General features: G+C 46.6%; 1 protein-coding gene across 1 annotated transcript; it reads left to right on the top strand.

Annotated features, from left to right (window-relative positions):
• Window positions 1-220: 220 nt before the first annotated feature.
• LOC137545270 (claudin-8-like) lies at window positions 221-922 on the top strand. Its single transcript, XM_068266385.1, has one exon. The coding sequence runs from the start codon at window positions 221-223 to the stop codon at window positions 920-922; it is 702 nt and encodes a 233-aa protein (XP_068122486.1).
• The last annotated feature ends 18,392 nt before the right edge of the window (window positions 923-19,314 follow it).

Below are 19,314 nucleotides of genomic sequence, written 5' to 3'. Positions count from 1 at the left end.
AGTTGCAAAGCACATTAGCTTCCACTGAATGTCATAATTAGCAGTATTGTTTGTATATTATGTCACTCTTCAGTCATGTATCCTATTGTCTTCCACACGTGCCTAGATTTATAAATGTGCCTGCTTCAGCATGCTCTCCTAACATTGCCATACTAGCTGCTGTTAGAGTCAGGTCTACAGCTTTTCCATCTGAGGTCCTTGCTCCTCCAAAGAGTCCACCATGCCTTGGTTCTTGATGCAGATTATTGGGATTATCTGTGGAGCTATTGGAATGATATTGACCTGGATCATCACGATCATGCCTCAGTGGAGGCTATCTGTTCTGGCAGAACACAATGGACTGACCGGTGGTCGTATTGATGGATATTGGATCAGCCGGTGGGATGGATTGTGGACAACCTGCGTCAGCAATGGTCGCATGGCCTTGCAGTGCGGCCCCTACGAAACGATGGTGTCGTTGACCACGGACTTGAAAGCTGGAAGGGTTTTGATGAGCTGTTCCGTGACCTTGGCAGTCATCGCCTTCATATTCTCACTGGTTGGATTTTTTCTGTGGAGATGCAACGAAGAAGATCGGCCGATGAAGCACTGCTTGCTTCTATCATCTGGAGTCATGTATATCATAAGTGCCGCCATCATCATCATTCCAGTGTCCTGGACAACGAGCAACATTGTCCGCCAAGCCTACGCAGCTGAAGTATGCAAGGGAGCATTGAGGATTGAGTTGGGTGAAGCCCTCTTCTTAGCCTGGCCCACTCTTGTCTTCCTTCTTATTGCCGGAGGAATCATGTGTTGGTATCACTGCAGATGCAAGTGCGACCCATGCGACGACTATGCACTGCCTCCTGAGAATCAGGCGGACTGCACATCAAGTGTTCCAGAGCACCCCATTCGCTGCAGCAGCCGGAGCGAATATATATAGAAGGCAAACATTGCCCATTCTTAAGTGAACTTCCATTTTGAAAAATGGATTTACCGTTTTGTTTTTAATCCAGGAGCACTTTATTGAGCAAGTATTGATGTAAATATTTATGAATGTAAAAATAAATTAACCTTTTTTTGTTTTATTATATGCTTTTGAAACCATCTACTGTAGATTATTTTATATGATCAGTATATCAGTTGTAAATACTGTAAATATGAATAAATCGAACATAAAGTGTGATATCTTGTTTTGAATTTTTTTCTTACTCAGTTTTAGCAGTTAAAGTGGGACTATACTCTAAAAACGAAAATTTCAGTAACTATTTACTTAGGTACATAAAAGAAAATTTTAAAGCATTTCCAAGCATTCCCTGTGTGTAAAAATGTTTATTTTCACGTCAGTACATACTTTCTTATCGCTGGCTAATCGGAAAATGTAATCATTGCCGGCAAGAATCTCTTTGCTTGTGTCTTCGCTCTGCTGCCCTCCTTTTCTGCTGAAGTGACTTTGTTGCCAAGGTGATGTGTCTATTTAGCAGAGAAGGGAGGAGGGAGCAGAATTAAAGAGGAACTCCAGTCCGGTAAAAATAATGTAATGAAAAAAAAGTGCTTAATTTTTACAATAAATATATATATAAATGATTTAGTCAGTGTGGCCATTGTAAAATCTTTCCTCTCCCTGATTTACATTTTGACGTTTATCACATGGCATCATCTTTACTGCTGGGAGGTGATGTCTGTGGAAAGAGATTATGCATTTTTGGCAGTTAGAAACAGCTGTTATTTCCCACAATGCAACAAGGCTACCAGTGTGATGTCAGTACCCTGGTGCTGACATCACACTGTGGGAGGGGTTTCACCATAATATCAGTCATACCGCGCCCCTGATGATCTTAACCACTTGAGGACCGCAGTGTTAAACCCCCCTAGTGACTAGGGCAGTTTTAGTAAAACCTTGGGCTTCCTGCACACGTAGCCGGGAGCGTTCTGCACCTGCGGAGTTAGTTGAAGTACCACTATCGCGAAAAATTGTAAAATGTAAAATATATGAAAACACATAAATAGGAAGTACATTTCTCCCAGAGTAAAATGAACCATAAATTACTTTTCTCATACATTGCTGTCACTTACAATAGGTAGCAGAAATATGACAGAACTGATATGTTTTAGACTAGCCCATCTCCTCATGGGGGATTCTCAGGGTTTTCTTGATCTTCAAAAGCACATCCTGGACGGCAGCTGGTCAGATCAACTGTCAGAATAGTGTGGAAACAAGTAGGGGGTGGTCTGCATCTTTGTATAGATTCTTTCCAGGGAGAGCTGTTGTAAAGAATAAATAGAATACTGAGAATCTCCCATGAAGAGATGGACTAGTCAAAAACCTGTCAGTTCTGTCAGATTTCAACTAACTACTGTTAGTGACAGCAGCCTAGGAGAAAAGTAATTGATGGCTCATTTTACTCTAGAAGAAATGTACTTCTTATTAGTATGTGTTTACTGCATACTGTATATAGGATTATAAGTAGAGAAATTTGTGTGTGTGTGTGTGTGTGTGTGGGGGGGGGGGGGGTCGCCTTATACTCAAGTCAGTCCTAAATGTCCCCACTTATAGGTGTGCGTGTGTGAATGGAGGCGGGGGGGGGGGGATATGGGCTCTCTCTCTTGACCTCTGGAAGCAGCCAGTGTGTTGTAACCCCCCTTCCCTCCATCCCCTTCACCACGCAAAGGGAGGTCGCCTCTCTCTCTTTGCCCCCTCTGTGTAATGCTATGCAGAGTGAGGACCGCAGCGGAAGCCGTCACTTACAGATCCATCCCCAAGCTCTGCATCCTCTCTTCTCCCTCAGCTCACGCCGCTCTGTGTGCATTAGTACAGCTCTGACTCCCAATGTCACATGACACACATGAAATCACATGACATCGGGAACCGGAGCTGTGCCAATGCACACAGAGCGGCGTGAGCAGAGGAAAAATAGAAGATGTCGCGCTCAGTGATGGATCTGTAAGTGATGGCTTCCGCTGTGGCACTCTGCATTATATTACACGGGGGGTAAGGGATGGGAGGGTATTTTCAGCTCCAAAACTGCTTTAGCACTGTGGGGAAGAGGAGAGAAGGGGGGAGGATAGAGAGAGGGGGGAACCCTTTGCGTTGTGCTGGATGGGAGAGGGGGGGGGGGGATTTTTAGCATGCTGCCGGTCAGGGCCGGATTAACAGCTCAGGAGCCTATAGGCACATAAGCTCTGGCGCCCTAAACCCCACCCATTAACTTAACACAGGTCACACCCCTCACACACACCCCATAGACATTCAAATGTGCTTCCTTCCAATGTGCCTTAATATTAGTAAGCCCCGCCATCCATGTAAGTAGCCAGATTTACCCCATTATTTGGTAGCCCCCTTTCATAAAGGTAGCCAGATCTGCCCAGATAGCTTCCCCCCTCCCTCCAATCTGGCTGCCCCTTTAAGTATGGAACCATAGTGTATCTCTAATCTTACAGTCCAGGGGATTTTCTCCAAATTTTCCCAATATCAGTTTTTTGGTGCACAGCATTATATATCACCGAGCTCTCAAAGCCATTCACAGTAATAGGGAAGGCCGTAGCAGCAGCTCCCCTTCCCCCCCTTCCTTGTTTCTGGCTAGGGGGTATTGGTTGTCATGTGGGTGCTGAATGCAGATGCTGGGAGACATGATGGTTCTGGGTGTGAGTACAGAGTCATGTGGGTTCTGGCTATGGGTGGGTATCAAGTGTCACGTGGGTGTTGATTGTAAGTACTTAGTGCCATGAGTGGGGCTTATTGCAGCCGGAGGCGGAGCTTCGTTTTTACAGCCAAAGGGGCCTTTTATAGAAATGTAAAGTGGGTGCTAGGGCACCCAGAGCCCCTCCCTCTGCATGCGCCTGCGTGCTCGTTTACAGAACCGTTACATTTGTCAACTCATGTCAAGAGAGTAGTACAGGACATTGTGATCATCTGCATCTGGGTCCACACTCACAATAAAAACATTGCATTTAGAGGAACAGTTGCGAATGGATCCTATACAAAAGAAAAGGATTCATCTACATCAGTATATTAGGAACGCATCTGTTTGGCTTGTTTCGGTGAGCAGAACGCAAGTTTGGATCCCGTAGAACTTTTATGGATTGACCAGACTCAGGGAAGATTTCTATTGGTCTTTTGCAAACCAGTGGGAGGCTGATGCTTTGGATGGAGCTCTGGGATTGGCTTCTAACATGCAGGGACAGCAGAAGCAGAGGAATGCAGCGATATAGGTACCACAACTGGTACTGAGGTTGGGTAGTGGAGCTAGAATGGAAAATCAGATGACACACTGATGCGCAATGTGACAAACTGATCCATTTAAATGGAAAAGGATCAGTTTTTACAGAATCAGTTTTTCATCCAGTATAGTATGAACCCGGCTTAAAGGATACCCGAAGTGACATGTGACATGATGAGATAGACATGTGTATGTACAGTGCCTAGCACACAAATAACTATGCTGTATTCATCTTTTTTCTGCCTGAAAGAGTTAAATATCAGGTATGTAAGTGGCTGACTCAGTCCTGACTCAGACAGGAAGTGACTACAGTGTGACCCTCACTGATAAGAAATTCCAACTCTAAAATACTTTCCTAGCAGAAAATGGCTTCTGAGAGCAAGAAAGAGGTAGAAATTGGTATTTCTTATTAGTGAAGGTCACACTGTAGTCACTTCCTGTCTGAGTCAGGACTGAGTCAGCCACTTACATACCTGATATTTAACTCTTTCAGGCAGAGAAAGAAAAAAGGAACACCGCATAGTTATTTGTGTGCTAGGCATTGTACATACCCATGTCTATCTCATCATGTCACATGTCACTTTGGGTATCCTTTAAGTGTTGCCATATAAACAGTTCTGCTAGGGTGGGATCTCTTCTTCTTTCTCATTAAATCATTGAACATTTCAGCAGACGGAACTCAGTGTGTTGGCCGGCCTGGATTTCTTGAAAAACCACAAAGGCCTGAGTCTTGGGCAGCTGCGGGTCAGATCAACATGGAAGAGGGCTTGGTGCATATGGAGGAAGGGAGGTTGCAAATGGGGAGGAACACATGGGAGAGGAAAGCTGCTGCCCAAGGGAGCTGTACATGAAAATGGCTGCTGTATATAATGTTACATATGTGAAGAAGGGGCTGCACATGGAAGGGGAGGGCAAATACTGAACATGGAGGAGGAGCAACAAGAAAGCTGGTCTAGGGGGCATCACTGTAAATCAGTCCAATCTTGACTGCTGGACATTAGAGAGGAGGTGTCACAGGCATAGGAGCAAGAGAGCCGGGCTCCATAGCTTTGTACTGAAGGGAACATTACAAAGCTTAGATTAGAGCTCATCTAATATGTCGTGCTTTATGGCAAGGTGGCAAATGATTGACAACAAACGTAGATTGTTTTACACATCTAAAAAATGTGTACCTTTGTGCACCTAGCATTGGTCAGAATCTGAGCTATTGCCTAAGGGGTCCACACAATGGTCAATTTCAGCCATCAATCGTTTCTATGGAACCGAACGATCGGAAATCGATTCTATCACATCTATCGGTCAAACGATTTGCGGCCGATTTCTATCTATTTCAATTGATTTGATCTAACAGGATGGAAAATCTAGGTCGATCTGCTGCTGGCAGCAGATCAATAGCCCGTAGAGTTGCATTGGAGCTAACGGTCCAATGCATTTAGATCGATTTCCTATAAATTTTCAATAGATTCTGAAATCTATTGGAAATCTGTTCCTGGTGTGTGGCAAGTCAGATTCGACTTGACAGGCATCTGACAGAAATCTATATGATGGTTGAATCTGCTGGAAATCTATTGTAGTGTATGGCTACCTTATGTCCAGTCTGAGAGATAATTAGAGTGACAGATATTTACTGACAGTTGCAAAGACAATAGAGTCAGCCTGGTGAACAATAGACAGTGGCTGGGAAACCTGCTTATCTTGCTTACCCTATTGTTAGTACAGTGAAAGGTATGGAAATGCCTTGTAGCAGGCCATTTAAGCGGAAACAAAGACATGCTAAAGTGTACACACACACACACAATGGCTAATTATTGGCTGACAGGCTGTCTGTGGCCCAATTTAAATGGCAATTTGCTGTCTTGGAGTGAGCAATCAGTTCTTGTGTTTTGCATTTTTCATTCTATGGCAGCTGCAGGTGATTCCCCTGGTGGTGAGAGCATTGGGGTCCCCCTGCTGCGCTGCCCTTTTGGTGTTGCATGCGGAGTTGGGGTCTCGGATAGTGGCAGAGCCTGGGGCCCCTGTTACTTTTAAATGTCAATCAGATAATAGATCGGGAAACACTAGCAGCATGGCAAGCACACCAATACTTTTTAGCTTTGGGCCATCATGGTTTGTGACGCAGTTGTAATTGAGTTCATGGATCTAATGAATAGGCTGTTTTGGTCCAGATTTTTTTTCCCTGTCCATTAGACAGACTACTCAATGTAGCCCATCCGTAGGTGTAGCTGTGTTAGATAGGTCCTGCTCTTGTCCAACTCTGGTGACACCCACAACCTCCAGTGATACACATAAACCAGCAGTATAATGTTAAGCAATTTTATTGGATCCGGGCCCGGGGACCCAGTAATTCAGATAAAATAACAATTTACCTTCTAGCAATATGTTCTAACAGATAGGTCAGAGCATCTGAACTCACAGCTACAGCAATAATGGAATACCAACATTATTGTTGGGTGGGTTGGGTTGAGCGATTAAGATGTGGAATGCATTGCCACAGGAAGTAGTTATGGCAAATTCTATACCTGCATTGAAAGGGGGCTTAGATGCTTTCCTTGCGTTGAAAGACATCCATGGCTATAATTACTAGGTAATTCCCAGTGATGTTGATCCAGGGATTTTTTCTGATTGCCATCTGGAGTCGGGAAGGAATTTTTTCCCTTTTGGGGCTAATTGGACCATGCCTTGTAAGGGTTTTTTCGCCTTCCTCTGGATCAACAGGGATATGTGTGGGAGCAGGCTGGTGTTGTACTTTTTTCTTTGTTTGAACTCAATGGATATATGTCTTTTTTTAACCCAAATAACTATGTAACTATGTTGCTTACAAAGGAATGCAAAAGAAAATGGCACCTACAAAGTCTCTGGGAAGGGTTGGGCCCAAAGAAGCAACAGAAAATCCAGATATCAAATTCCCAAATCACAGTAGATTATTAAGTGCACTTTGATTGACACATGTATAAACAGTCTGTTATAATCAAACTCAGATAAACATTCAAGCTAATTTCCCTAAACACTGGCCAGCGTTAGCCTAATAAGCAAGCCGGCAGTTGGAGCTCATATATAAAACAGTATTTGTTATCCACGAGGAGCTTCACTCAGGAGAGCAGCAGCAGGAAGATGACAAGCTGGATTATTATTAGATATATATAAATGATCATATAAATGATCCTCTTCAGATAGGCTTAGACACCCCAGAGCAGACTGTTAGGCCAATATGATAGTTTTTGTCTCTAGTCCTAACTAGAACTGCTTTACATAAGACCCTGGGAGGGCTGACCATGTGAAAGTCACAATCCTTCAGGAATCACTCACTCAAAGCTGGCTCTGTGAATCTGCAGGGCTGCAATTCGGGCAGATGGTAAGACATACCAATAAACTGGATTCATCCGCTGATTACTGTAGTATAACACAGAATGCTTACAGTTCCTTCAGATGAGACAGGAAGAAACAGTCACACGTATAGTGGCCTGTAAACACTCTTGGTCAGAAAGTATACAGTCACTGTAGAGAGAGGACTCTGTGTGTGGAAAATGCCTCTTTAAAAAAGATGCACTGTGGAGAAAGAATTTTACCTCACAGACAGCTCAGCTCTTCAGATCTCCATTAGGCTTTTTTCTTTTTCTCTCCAGACAGTTCTCCTCTGCTCCCAGCTCACTAAAAACTCCTCTTCTGGAATATTCCTTCCTCTCAGAGCTAAGACGCAGACATTCTCTCATTGGCTACAAAATTTAAACAGTATAAAATCTGTTCTCTTATTGGTGAGAGGAATTCTACACCTAGATGTAGGAGGGACAACTGCAAACAGCAAACTATTTAAAGTGGAATATAACCCAGCATTTCAACTTTGCTCTAAAACATTATTTACAGCATATTATATGGAACCAGCATTTTTTTTACTAGACCAGCAGTGGAAGGGTTACACACAAAGCTTTAAAGTTCCATGGAGAGAAATGCAGACGCATCTGAAGTTTAGATAGATACATTTAAGTAAACACAATGTAACAAGTGTGGAATGTGACGCAGGAGCTGGAGGACAGCCAGAGAGTGTGTAACATTCACCACTTGTTACATTGAGTTTACTTAAATGTATCTATCTAAACTTCGGATGCGTCTGCATTTCTCTCCACGGAACTTTAAAGCTCTGTGTGTAACCCTTCCAATGCTGGTCTAGTAAAAAAAAAAAAATGCTGGTTGCATATAATATGCTGTAAATAATGTTTTAGAGCAAAGTTGAAATGCTGGGTTATATTCCGCTTTACCTAACTGTTTCAGAGCTGATTTCATAGAACCACAAATCCCAGCTGTATGATTACACAGAGAATATGCTTTGTATCGGTACTGAATAGTCATGCTGGCAGGATGCCTACATCAATCTGACCTTATTGCATTTCCTGCCGTATGCATCTTTTAATCAACATGCTGAGGTTTAATGTGAGTCTTTTTCACATTCTGCAGAAGGATTCTAATTTTTGACATTTGGGTCAATATGCAATTTACTTTTTCTCCTGAGTTTTCTCTCTTAGGTGATATTTTCCCAGCATGTCATAAAATGCCTTTTAAGCCACCAGCAAGCAAGAAAACACTCAAAATAAATTTAATAGCACTTTTTCACCAACTTGTGGGCAGTTTTTCAATGGTAAAATGTTGAAAATTTAGTTTAAAGCGAAGATGAAAATTATCTCCTAGGAGATAACTTAGGTGAAAAAGTTAATTGCATAGGGGGCCTGGTGTTTCCAATACTGAAATTATGTAAGATCTAGTTGGTAAAACGTATAGGTGAAACTCAGAAAATTTGAATATTGTGCAAAAGTCCATTTATTCCAGTAAATCAACTTAAAAGGTGAAACTAATATATGGAATAGGAACCCTGTGCAGGTGTTTTGGAGGAATTAGCTTATTAGAGTCTGACTCTTTGAGGCTAGAATGTTGAACCTTTTCACAATATTCTAATAGTCTGCAATTTTGATTTTTGGGGTTTTCATAAGCTGTAAGCCGAAATCATCAAAATTATAACAAATAAAGGCTTGAATTATTTCGCTTTGCATGTAACGAGTCTATTTCATATATTATTTCACATTTTAAGTTGAATTACTGAAATAGAAGCTAAATTTGATACCAGACTTGCATGAGCTATATGCTCCGTTCATGGCCTGAGGAAGCGGGATATGCCTGCGAAACACGTTGCACTTTCTGGAGTATATAAATAAATATTTTGTTGAATAATATCAACAAGATGGCGCCGTGCTCGGACGCCTCGGCCACAGGGCTCCGGTCTTTTTCTTCTTTTTCCGCCTAAACCTCTCCTGCTTGCACCCACCCGACCTCCTAAACCCACCTGGGAAGATGCGAGGGCCTCGGGCGTGCAACGGCTGGCGGATCGGGAGGGCAGACGCTTTCCAGCCCACGTGCTCTGCTTCGGCGAGGATGCACCACTGAAGCTGGGGAGAGCGGGGACATGGCGCCAGGCAGCCGAACATCGCTCACTGCCCTGCCCGCCGCGGGCGTGCTGGTTCTGTCCTGCTCCAGCCAGGGGGTACAGCTGCGTCTGAGGTTCGGAGCCCAGGCGCTCTGCGATGCAGGAGATGCCGCCACGGATGGAGGGTGCGGGGATGCTCTTCGGGTCTTCCACACTGCTTGCCGCAGGGCTGCTGCTTTCCCACCATGCAGCCCACTCCATCGCCGCCGCCGATGGGAAGCACATTGCCGCTGCACACGTCGGCGGGCTGCAGCTGATCAGGCCACGGGGAGACCTCCGGGCGCTGCTGGCTGCTCCAACACCCGCTGCACTGCCACCTATAGCCGACCCACCCGCCGCCGCTTCCTGCTCGGCGTACACGTGGAGGAGCTCCTCACCGCATGAGTGGCTCTGCGGGCCGCGTTCATCTGCCAGCTGCCATCCTGAATGTCTGGGGCTGCCGCCCGGGAAGAGGCCGCCATGTGCTCCCGTCGCCATCATCACCAGCAGCCCAGGGCCGCCGCCGGAGACCTCCCCCAGAGACCTCCACATCACCGGGCGGGGACCCGACGTCTGCAACTCAGGATTGCTGGGGTTGCCGGACCCCCTCCACCACGGGTCTCCCAGGGGCCTAGGGACCAGCAAGGGCACATGGGACACCCTCCACGTGCAGAGGAGGCCTGACTGCAGCGGCTTCTCCGGTCACCATGGGAAAAACCACGCTGCCACCATGTAAATGGAGGGCCTGTTGCTGCTCCATCGCAGCCACAGAGTAGGTATGCTGCCCCAGGCCTGTCCACCACTGCTGCCCAGCCAGGGTGCCCCCCCCCAGCCCTATGTTCACCCTATGTCCACTAATGCTGCCCAGACGAGATGCCCCCCGGCCTCATGTCCACCACTGCTGCCCAGCCCGGGTGGTCCCAGGCCCCACGTCCACCACTGCTGCCCAGCCAGGGTGCCCCCCCCCCGATGTCCACCAATGCTGCCCAGGCGAGGTGCCCCCGGCCTCATTTCCAGCACTGCTGCCCAGCCCGGGTGGCCCCAGGCCCCACGTCCACCACTGCTGCCCAGCAAAGGTGCCCCCTGGCACCACAGGGCCCTCACTGCATCTGCACCCTTATCACCCAGCCATGCGGACTTTGAAATTAGAAGCGCTGCTCCTCGAGCAATCTGGCTCAAGTGATCCCTGCTGTCCGCCTCCATCAGGATCCCCCCCAGCTTCCTCTCTACTTTTCGAGGACAATCAGTAGCACCTGTCTAGTTGGGAGCGTGTCGCTGTGTAGCGTCCAGTGCCGAAAATGGCAGCGCTCATATCAGCTCTCAGGCTGTTCCTCCAGTTCCACGCTTTTCTGCTCTTGCTATCAGTGTATGTCTTGCTATGTCTGTATTACGTTAATTGTACGTGTATGCTGTAATGCTCTGCTTGTATTACGTTAACTGTACGTGTATGCTGTAATGCTCTCTGTGTTTGCTTCTGATTTTGCTTTTATGGTTTATACGTATGTACCATGCTTAACTGTATACGACGCTCTGCTTAAATGTACGCACAAACTGTAATGTTGTCCTATGTATGCTTGTCTCATTGTCTACGTATGTACCATGCTTAACCGTGCTATTTTCTTGTTTTTCACCAACGACCCTGTATGCGCCAAAACCAATTCCGGGTACAATCCACCGTTGTACTTGGCGAAATAAATTCTGATTCTGATTCTGAGTATCTTGTGTCTGCTTGGAGGAGGTAAGTCCACCTTGACCTCCTCTTATTTTAAACTTTTCAGCGATTTTTATCCTTTTGGCACGTAAGGACTGCGGTGTTAAACCCCCCTAGTGACCAGGCCATTTTTTTTACTAAATAGGCCACTGCAGCTTTAAGGCTTTGCTGTAGGGCCACACAACTCAGCACACAAGTTATCAACCTCCACCCTTTTCTCCCCACCAATACAGCTTTCTGTTGGTGGGGTCTGATCCCTGCCAGCTTGTTTATTTATTTTTTGTTTATTTATTTTTTCAATAAATTCTTCAACTTTTTTTATTTATTTTTTAAAAACACCGCCCTCCCTCCCCCTGCTACCCGATGACAGTGATCGGCTGTCATAGGCATCAGTCTAGGACAGTGGAACGCCTTTGTGCCTCTGGGTGGGACAGCCGAGTGACACGGCTGTCCCCAGTACAGCGATGCCTTAGATCGCAGCACTGTACAGTCTTATTAGTCGGCGGTTTCGATGTCTAACAGTCTCTGAGCGGTGATCGCCGCTGGGAGACTGATGGCATCACCATGCACGATCCCCTGCAATCTCCGCCCCTAGCCATTCACGCCAATTGGTGTGGAGTGGTCCTGGGGCTGCCGCACTGCTCACGCCACTTAGCGTGGAGCAGTCGCTGAGAGGTTAAAGAGCCACTGAAGACACATAGTAGAATGCAGTACATTGTTCAGGAGACTCACTTTTACAGTGATTTTCCTGGTTTTAGCATCAGAAATCCCTTTATCTGTATATTGCTGTATATTATTATGTAGCACCACCCTCACAGTAATGCTTAGCCTAGGCTGGTTAGCTATTCTTGATCCCACGCTAATATTGTCTAACTTGGTGCTTGAGTGAAGATCTCCGCCGTGCATCCGACGTCACACACCGCTGCTCACGCCGGCTCTAGCTATACTTCCCTGTAAAATGAGTAAAAAATAATTCTTAGCAAAAAGTACTGCCCAAACAAAGCCTAGTTTGTCCCGCAAAAAATAATATATTGATCGTTTCAATGTGATAAGTGATGATTAAGCTATTGGCGAATGAAGGTGATGTGAAAATTGCTCTGGTCTTCAAGGGGAAAAAACCTGCGGTAGGGAAGTGGCTGATGCTACGTACACACATGCGACTACGATGGTTCGTTGTTAACGACGAACGATCTTTTAATTGACGAAAGAACGACCGGAGTAAAGTTAGTTCTAAAAAGTGTGTAACGATCACATCGTTAGAACGAACGTTACACCACGTAAAAGCACTCAATGCGCCTGCGCATAAAATTGTAAAGTTCCCTGGAGAAAAAGTGAAATGCGCATGTCCAGCCTGGTACAAACGATCGTTTCCAACGATGTACTACTTTTGCAAACGATCGTCGTTGGTTAAAATCCGCCGAGACAGAACTTTCTTTTGTAGCGATTTGGCTCGTTCGTCGTTAGACTTAATAGTCGGTGGTTCGTTTTTTGTAACGATCGTCGTTGGTAAAGATCGGGGAACGATCGTTACAAACGACTATAGTCGCATGTGTGTACGCACCTTGAGAAAGCGCTAAACAATGTATTTTGTTGATATAGACACCTTCCTCAGGAATCACTGCCGCTAGAGGAAATGAACAGAGTGTGGGCTGGTGCACACCAAGCGTTTTTGGTATCGTTTTCAAAACCGCTGCCACCTGTGAAAAACGCTTGGCTAATGTATCTCAATGGGATGGTGCACACCAGCGGTTAGAGGTTTTTAGCAAACCGCAAACGTGGCTGCTGCAGCATTTTTGCGGATTGCAGATGCGTTTCTGCCTCAATGTAAAGTATAGGAAAATCTCAATCCGCTCTGAAAAACTCTAGATTAGAACGGTTTTCCAGGCCTTTTTGTTACAGAAGCTGTTCAGTAACAGCTTTACTGTGACAATATATGAAATCTGCTACCCAAAAACGCTCCAGAAAACGCTAGGCATGTTTAGAATACCTCTCTAAACATTGCCTAGAATTGCTCTGAAAATCTGCTTCAAAAACCTCTAGCGTTTTGCAGATCTGCTAGAGGTTTTTGGTGTGCACTGGGCCTGTGTGTGTGCATATCATCTCCAAACTTTGGGCTGAGACACACCAGAAAAGCTCACCAAAGGCTAGAGGTTTCAAAAGCTCTTCCCAATGTAATGCTATGGGTTTTTTTTTTACAAAACCTCATTGCTCCAGTGTGCACAGACACATAGGATAACATTAGCAGCAGATTTAAAAACTCAAAACGCTCAGAAAAACTCCTCTTGTGTACACGGCCTTTAATTACAAACACTATAAGGCCCCGTTCAGACTGCAGAACGCAGACCGCAACGCGTACGAACACACGCCATCCGCGTTCGTATGCGTTGCGTGGCTGATCCCATCACTGAAAAGTGAATGGGACAGCCATGCGTTTTTACACAAAATGCGTGCAGCATGCGTTCCCGGACCGCACAGGTCCGGAACGCATGCAGTGTGAACATCAGACATTGCACTCTATGCAATGTCTGATGTCGTGCATGTCGGCCACCTGCACGCGTTTCCAAAACGCGGCTGGAAACGCGTGCAGTGTGAACGGGGCCTTAAAGTTTTGTGTGTGTGTGTGCATACAAAACACAGCCTTTCCACAGTGTTTCCTACAGGCTGTCAAAAGGGAGTGCTCAAGGGGCTCTTGACAATCACTGGATTAGTCCAGGAATTTAAAATGGTTAACACAGGCCCCTGCTTTTTAGCCAATTAGGAAGGAGGAAACATCAAGGCTGTCTGAACGCCAATAAAAGCCCAGATTTAAAAAATAAAAAAAAAGTAAAAGCAAAACTGAACACTTGCACAGTACACAATGTAACAATTTTTAGTCCACATATAGTTGCTGATGAATTCCCTACTCTGTGTGCTGTGTTGTTTAGCCAGATCAAAGTGTCTAATAATTAGTTCTGATCAGCAGGGGTGAATAGACTGCAAGAGCACTGGCAAGGCAGCTCTCCCCATACAGTAATCACTGAGACTTGACTGTAACAAGAGGGTTATGGTGAAGGCTGCCATATTTATTTCCTTTTAAAGTGGAACTGAACTCTTGCACAGGACAGAAGGAAAACAGAGATACATGCACCCTGCATGTATTTAGAGAGTTTAGCCTGTTTAATTCCTCCTCATTTGTGTCTAATCACAAGCTGTAATTTGATCTTCCCCTGTGTCACATGACTGCCTATGGCAAATAATCAGATAAGCCCATTTGAAAACACAGGTTGTAAACAATATGTCTGCTGCCATGAATCAGGAAGTAGAAACAGTGCGGATTTATTGCAGGATTTGTATCAGCTGTAACAAAGAATTTTTTTTTGTTTAAAGGTTATTATGTTGTTGTGTACCTTTTAAGGCTCATACACACATGAGACTATAGTCTTTGGAAAATGAAAGATCACAGACCAATCTTACCACCCTTCATGTAGTATGAGAGCCATACTCTACACAGTCTATTCTATGGAGCTGAACTCCACATCAGAAAAAAATCTTTGCAAGATGCTGCACACACAGATGCTGTACAGACACAAAAGATCAGTATCTGCAAAAGATCTGTTCCTGCCAAAAATCCATTTCTGCAAATTGCAATGATAGTCTATGAGATCTGCAGATCATCATACACACATGATTTAGTGTTGGGCGAACACCTAGATGTTCGGGTTCGCGAACGTTCGCCGAACATCGCCGCGATGTTCGGGTGTTCGCGCCGAACTCCGAACATAATGGAAGTCAATGGGGACCTGAACTTTCGTGCTTTGTAAAGCTTCCTTACATGCTACATACCCCAAATTTGCAGGGTATGTGCACCTTGGGAGTGGGTACAAGAGGAAAAAAAATATTTGAAAAAGAGCTTATAGTTTTTGAGAAAATTGATTGTAAAGTTTCAAAGGAAAAACTGTCTTTTAAATGCGGAAAATGTCATGTTTCTTTGCACAGGTAACATGCTTTTTGTCGCCATGCAGTCATAAATGTAATACAGAGAAGAGGTTCCAGGAAAAGGGACCGGTAACGCTAACCCAGCAGCAGCAGCAGCACACGTGATGGAACAGGAGGAGGGCGGCGCAGGAGGAGAAGGCCACGCTTTGAGACACAACCCAGGCCTTGCATGAGGACAAGAAGCGTGCGGATAGCAATGCTTTTTGCCGCCATGCAGTCATAAATGTAATAAAGATGAGAGGTTCAATAAGCAGGGACCGGAAACGCTAACCCAGCAGCAGCAGCAGCAGCACACGTGATGGAACAGGAGGAGGCGCAGGAGGAGAAGGCCACGCTTTTTGAGACACAGCATCCCAGGCCTTGCAGGAGGACAAATAGCGTGCGGATATAGCAATGCTTTTTGCCGCCATGCAGTCATAAATGTAATAAAGATGAGAGGTTCAATAAACAGGGACCGGAAACGCTAACCCAGCAGCAGCAGCAGCAGCACACGTGAGGGAACAGGAGGAGCCGCAGGAGGAGAAGGCCACGCTTTTTGAGACACAACATCCCAGGCCTTGCATGAGGACAAATAGCGTGCGGATATAGCAATGCTTTTTGCCGCCATGCAGTCATAAATGTAATAAAGATGAGAGGTTCAATAAACAGGGACCGGAAACGCTAACCCAGCAGCAGCAGCAGCACACGTGATGGAACAGGAGGAGGCGCAAGAGGAGAATGCCACGCTTTTTGAGACACAGCATCCCAGGCCTTGCATGAGGACAAATAGCGTGTGGATATAGCAATGCTTTTTGCCGCCATGCAGTCATAAATGTAATAAAGATGAGAGGTTCAATAAACAGGGACCGGAAACGCTAACCCAGCAGCAGCAGCAGCACACGTGATGGAACAGGAGGAGGCGCAGGAGGAGAATGCCACGCTTTTTGAGACACAGCATCCCAGGCCTTGCATGAGGACAAATAGCGTGCGGATATAGCAATGCTTTTTGCCGCCATGCAGTCATAAATGTAATAAAGATGAGAGGTTCAATAAACAGGGACCGGAAACGCTAACCCAGCAGCAGCAGCAGCAGCACACGTGATGGAACAGGAGGAGGCGCAGGAGGAGAAGGCCACGCTTTTTGAGACACAGCATCCCAGGCCTTGCATGAGGACAAATAGCGTGCGGATATAGCAATGCTTTTTGCCGCCATGCAGTCATAAATGTAATAAAGATGAGAGGTTCAATAAACAGGGACCGGAAACGCTAACCCAGCAGCAGCAGCAGCACACGTGATGGAACAGGAGGAGCCGCAGGAGGAGAAGGCCACGCTTTTTGAGACACAACATCCCAGGCCTTGCATGAGGACAAATAGCGTGCGGATATAGCAATGCTTTTTGCCGCCATGCAGTCATAAATGTAATAAAGATGAGAGGTTCAATAAACAGGGACCGGAAACGCTAACCCATCACAGATGGTCATTGTTCATGTTACTTGGTTGGGGTCCAGGAGTGTTGCGTAGTCGTTTCCAATCCAGGATTGATTCATTTTAATTTGAGTCAGACGGTCTGCATTTTCTGTGGAGAGGCGGATACGCCGATCTGTGACGATGCCTCCGGCAGCACTGAAACAGCGTTCCGACATAACGCTGGCTGCCGGGCAAGCCAGCACCTCTATTGCGTACATTGCCAGTTTGTGCCAGGTGTCTAGCTTCGATACCCAATAGTTGAAGGGTGCAGATGGATTGTTCAACACAGCTACGCCATCTGACATGTAGTCCTTGACCATCTTCTCCAGGCGATCGGTGTTGGAGGTGGATCTGCACGCTTGCTGTTCTGTGGGCTGCTGCTGCATGGGTGTCATAAAATTTTCCCACTCCAAGGACACTGCCGATACCATTCCCTTTTGGGCACTAGCTGCGGCTTGTGTTGTTTGCTGCCCTCCTGGTCGTCCTGGGTTTGCGGAAGTCAGCGTACAACTGGCTAGAGGAGGGGGAGGATGTCAATCTCCTCTCTAAAGTCTCCACAAGGGCCTGCTGGTATTCTTCCATTTTGACCTGTCTGACTCTTTCTTCAAGCAGTTTTGGAACATTGTGTTTGTACCGTGGATCCAGAAGGGTATAAACCCAGTAATTGGTGTTGTCCAGAATGCGCACAATGCGTGGGTCGCGTTCAATGCAGTCTAGCATGAATTGAGCCATGTGTGCCAGAGTCCTGCCAGAATCCTCATCATCCTCTTGTGAGCGTTGTGATAGTTGTTGTGATGCATCATAGTCGTCACCTTCTTCCTGGTCTGCTTCTGCTGACCATTCGCGCTGAATTGTGGAAGTCCAACGTGCACCGCTCTGGCCCTCGTCAGTGGTGGCATGAAATTCCTGCTCCAACTCCAGCTGTTCCTCCTCCTCTTCTTCGTCATAGCTGCTGGGGCCAGCGTTTCCTGAGGCGGATGGCCTGATGTTGGTACCATCACGCTGATCGTTTTCTCCTTCAGATTCCCCCAGTTGCATCATGACAGCTGTTTCCTTGATTTTCAACATTGACCTCTTCAGTAAACACAGCAGTGGTATGGTAATGCTGACTGAAGAGTTGTCACTGCTCACAAGCAACGTGGATTGCTCAAAATTTTGGAGGACTTGGCAGAGGTCCAACATGTTGGCCCAATCGGATCCACAGAAGCTTGGCAGCTGTCCGGATGCGCCTCGGTACTGCGCCGTCATGTACTGGACCACTGCACTCTTCTGCTCGCAAAAGCGGGCTAGCATGTGCAGCGTAGAATTCCAGCGCGTAGGGACATCACACAGCAAGCGATGGTGGGGGAGATTGAAGCGCTCCTGCATCTTGGCGAGTGCCCCCGAAGCAGTACTGGAATTTCTGCAATGTTTGGCCACTCGTCGCACCTTCAACAGAAGATCGGCCACACCTGGGTATGTCCTCAGGAACCGCTGAACTACTAGGTTCATCACGTGCGCCAGGCAAGGGATGTGTGTCAGCTTAGCCAACCTTAAAGCGCGAATGAGATTACTCCCATTATCACACACAACCATGCCCGGTTTCAGGTCCAGCGGTGGCAGCCTACAAATCCGTCTGTTCCTTTATTCCCCTCCAAATTTCCTCCCCTGTGTGCTGCTTATCCCCAAGGCAGATCAGCTTCAGCAACGCTTGCTGACGCATGCCAACAGCTGTGCTGCACTGCTTCCACGATCCTACTGCTGCTGGGTTAGCGTTTCCGGATGAGGTACAGCTTTGAGATGCGTTGGAGGAGAAGGAGTCAGAGAGGTAGGTGCTGCTGTTGTTATCCAGTGGGAGGGACGGCGGTGCAGCTGTTTGCGGCGTGGGCAACACCCGCGCCGTAGCAGGTGAGGAATCGCTGCCAGGCTCCACAAGGTTCACCCAGTGCACGGTAAGGGAGATGTATCGACCCTGGCCGACGCACTCGTCCAGGTGTCAGTGGTGAGGTGAACCTTGCAGGCAACGGCATTCTTCAAGCTTCGGGTTATTTTGCTGACCACGTGCTCATGCAACTCAGGCACTGCAGAGCGCGCAAAGTGGTAGCAGCTGGGAACCACGTAACGTGGGATGGCCACTGACATCATGCCCTTGAAGCTGTTTGTCTCCACCACTCGATATGGCAGCATTTCGCAGGCCAGAAGCTTGGCTATGCTGGCTGTTACTGCCACGGCCCGGGGGTCATTTGCTGGCAATTTTCTCTTGCGATCAAACATCTCCGAGACAGACAACTGAATCGTAGGGCTGCACACTGAAGGGCTGTTGGTTGTTGTGTTTGATGAACACTGGGAGACCTCAAGAGCACTACTCCGGAAAGTGACAGTGTCAGCGTCTGATGTTTGAGAATGTTGTGAACTACGCAATGGCTGGGCTACTGCTGCTGCTGAGGCGGGTCTGGTGGTGAGTCTGGTGACCCCAAGGGAGGCAGTGTTGCTGGTACCATGTCCTGCCGCTTTTGCCCACAGAGTGGGATGTTTGGATAGCATGTGGCGGCTC

This window comes from Hyperolius riggenbachi, chromosome 2 (assembly GCF_040937935.1).
Source record: "Hyperolius riggenbachi isolate aHypRig1 chromosome 2, aHypRig1.pri, whole genome shotgun sequence".
Classification (NCBI taxonomy): domain Eukaryota; kingdom Metazoa; phylum Chordata; class Amphibia; order Anura; family Hyperoliidae; genus Hyperolius; species Hyperolius riggenbachi.
This window is presented reverse-complemented; position numbering and strand designations above follow the sequence as displayed.

Excerpts from the sequence above, each read along its gene's own strand:
- LOC137545270 (XM_068266385.1), top strand. The coding sequence starts at position 221 with ATGCCTTGGTTCTTGATGCAGATTATTGGGATTATCTGTGGAGCTATT.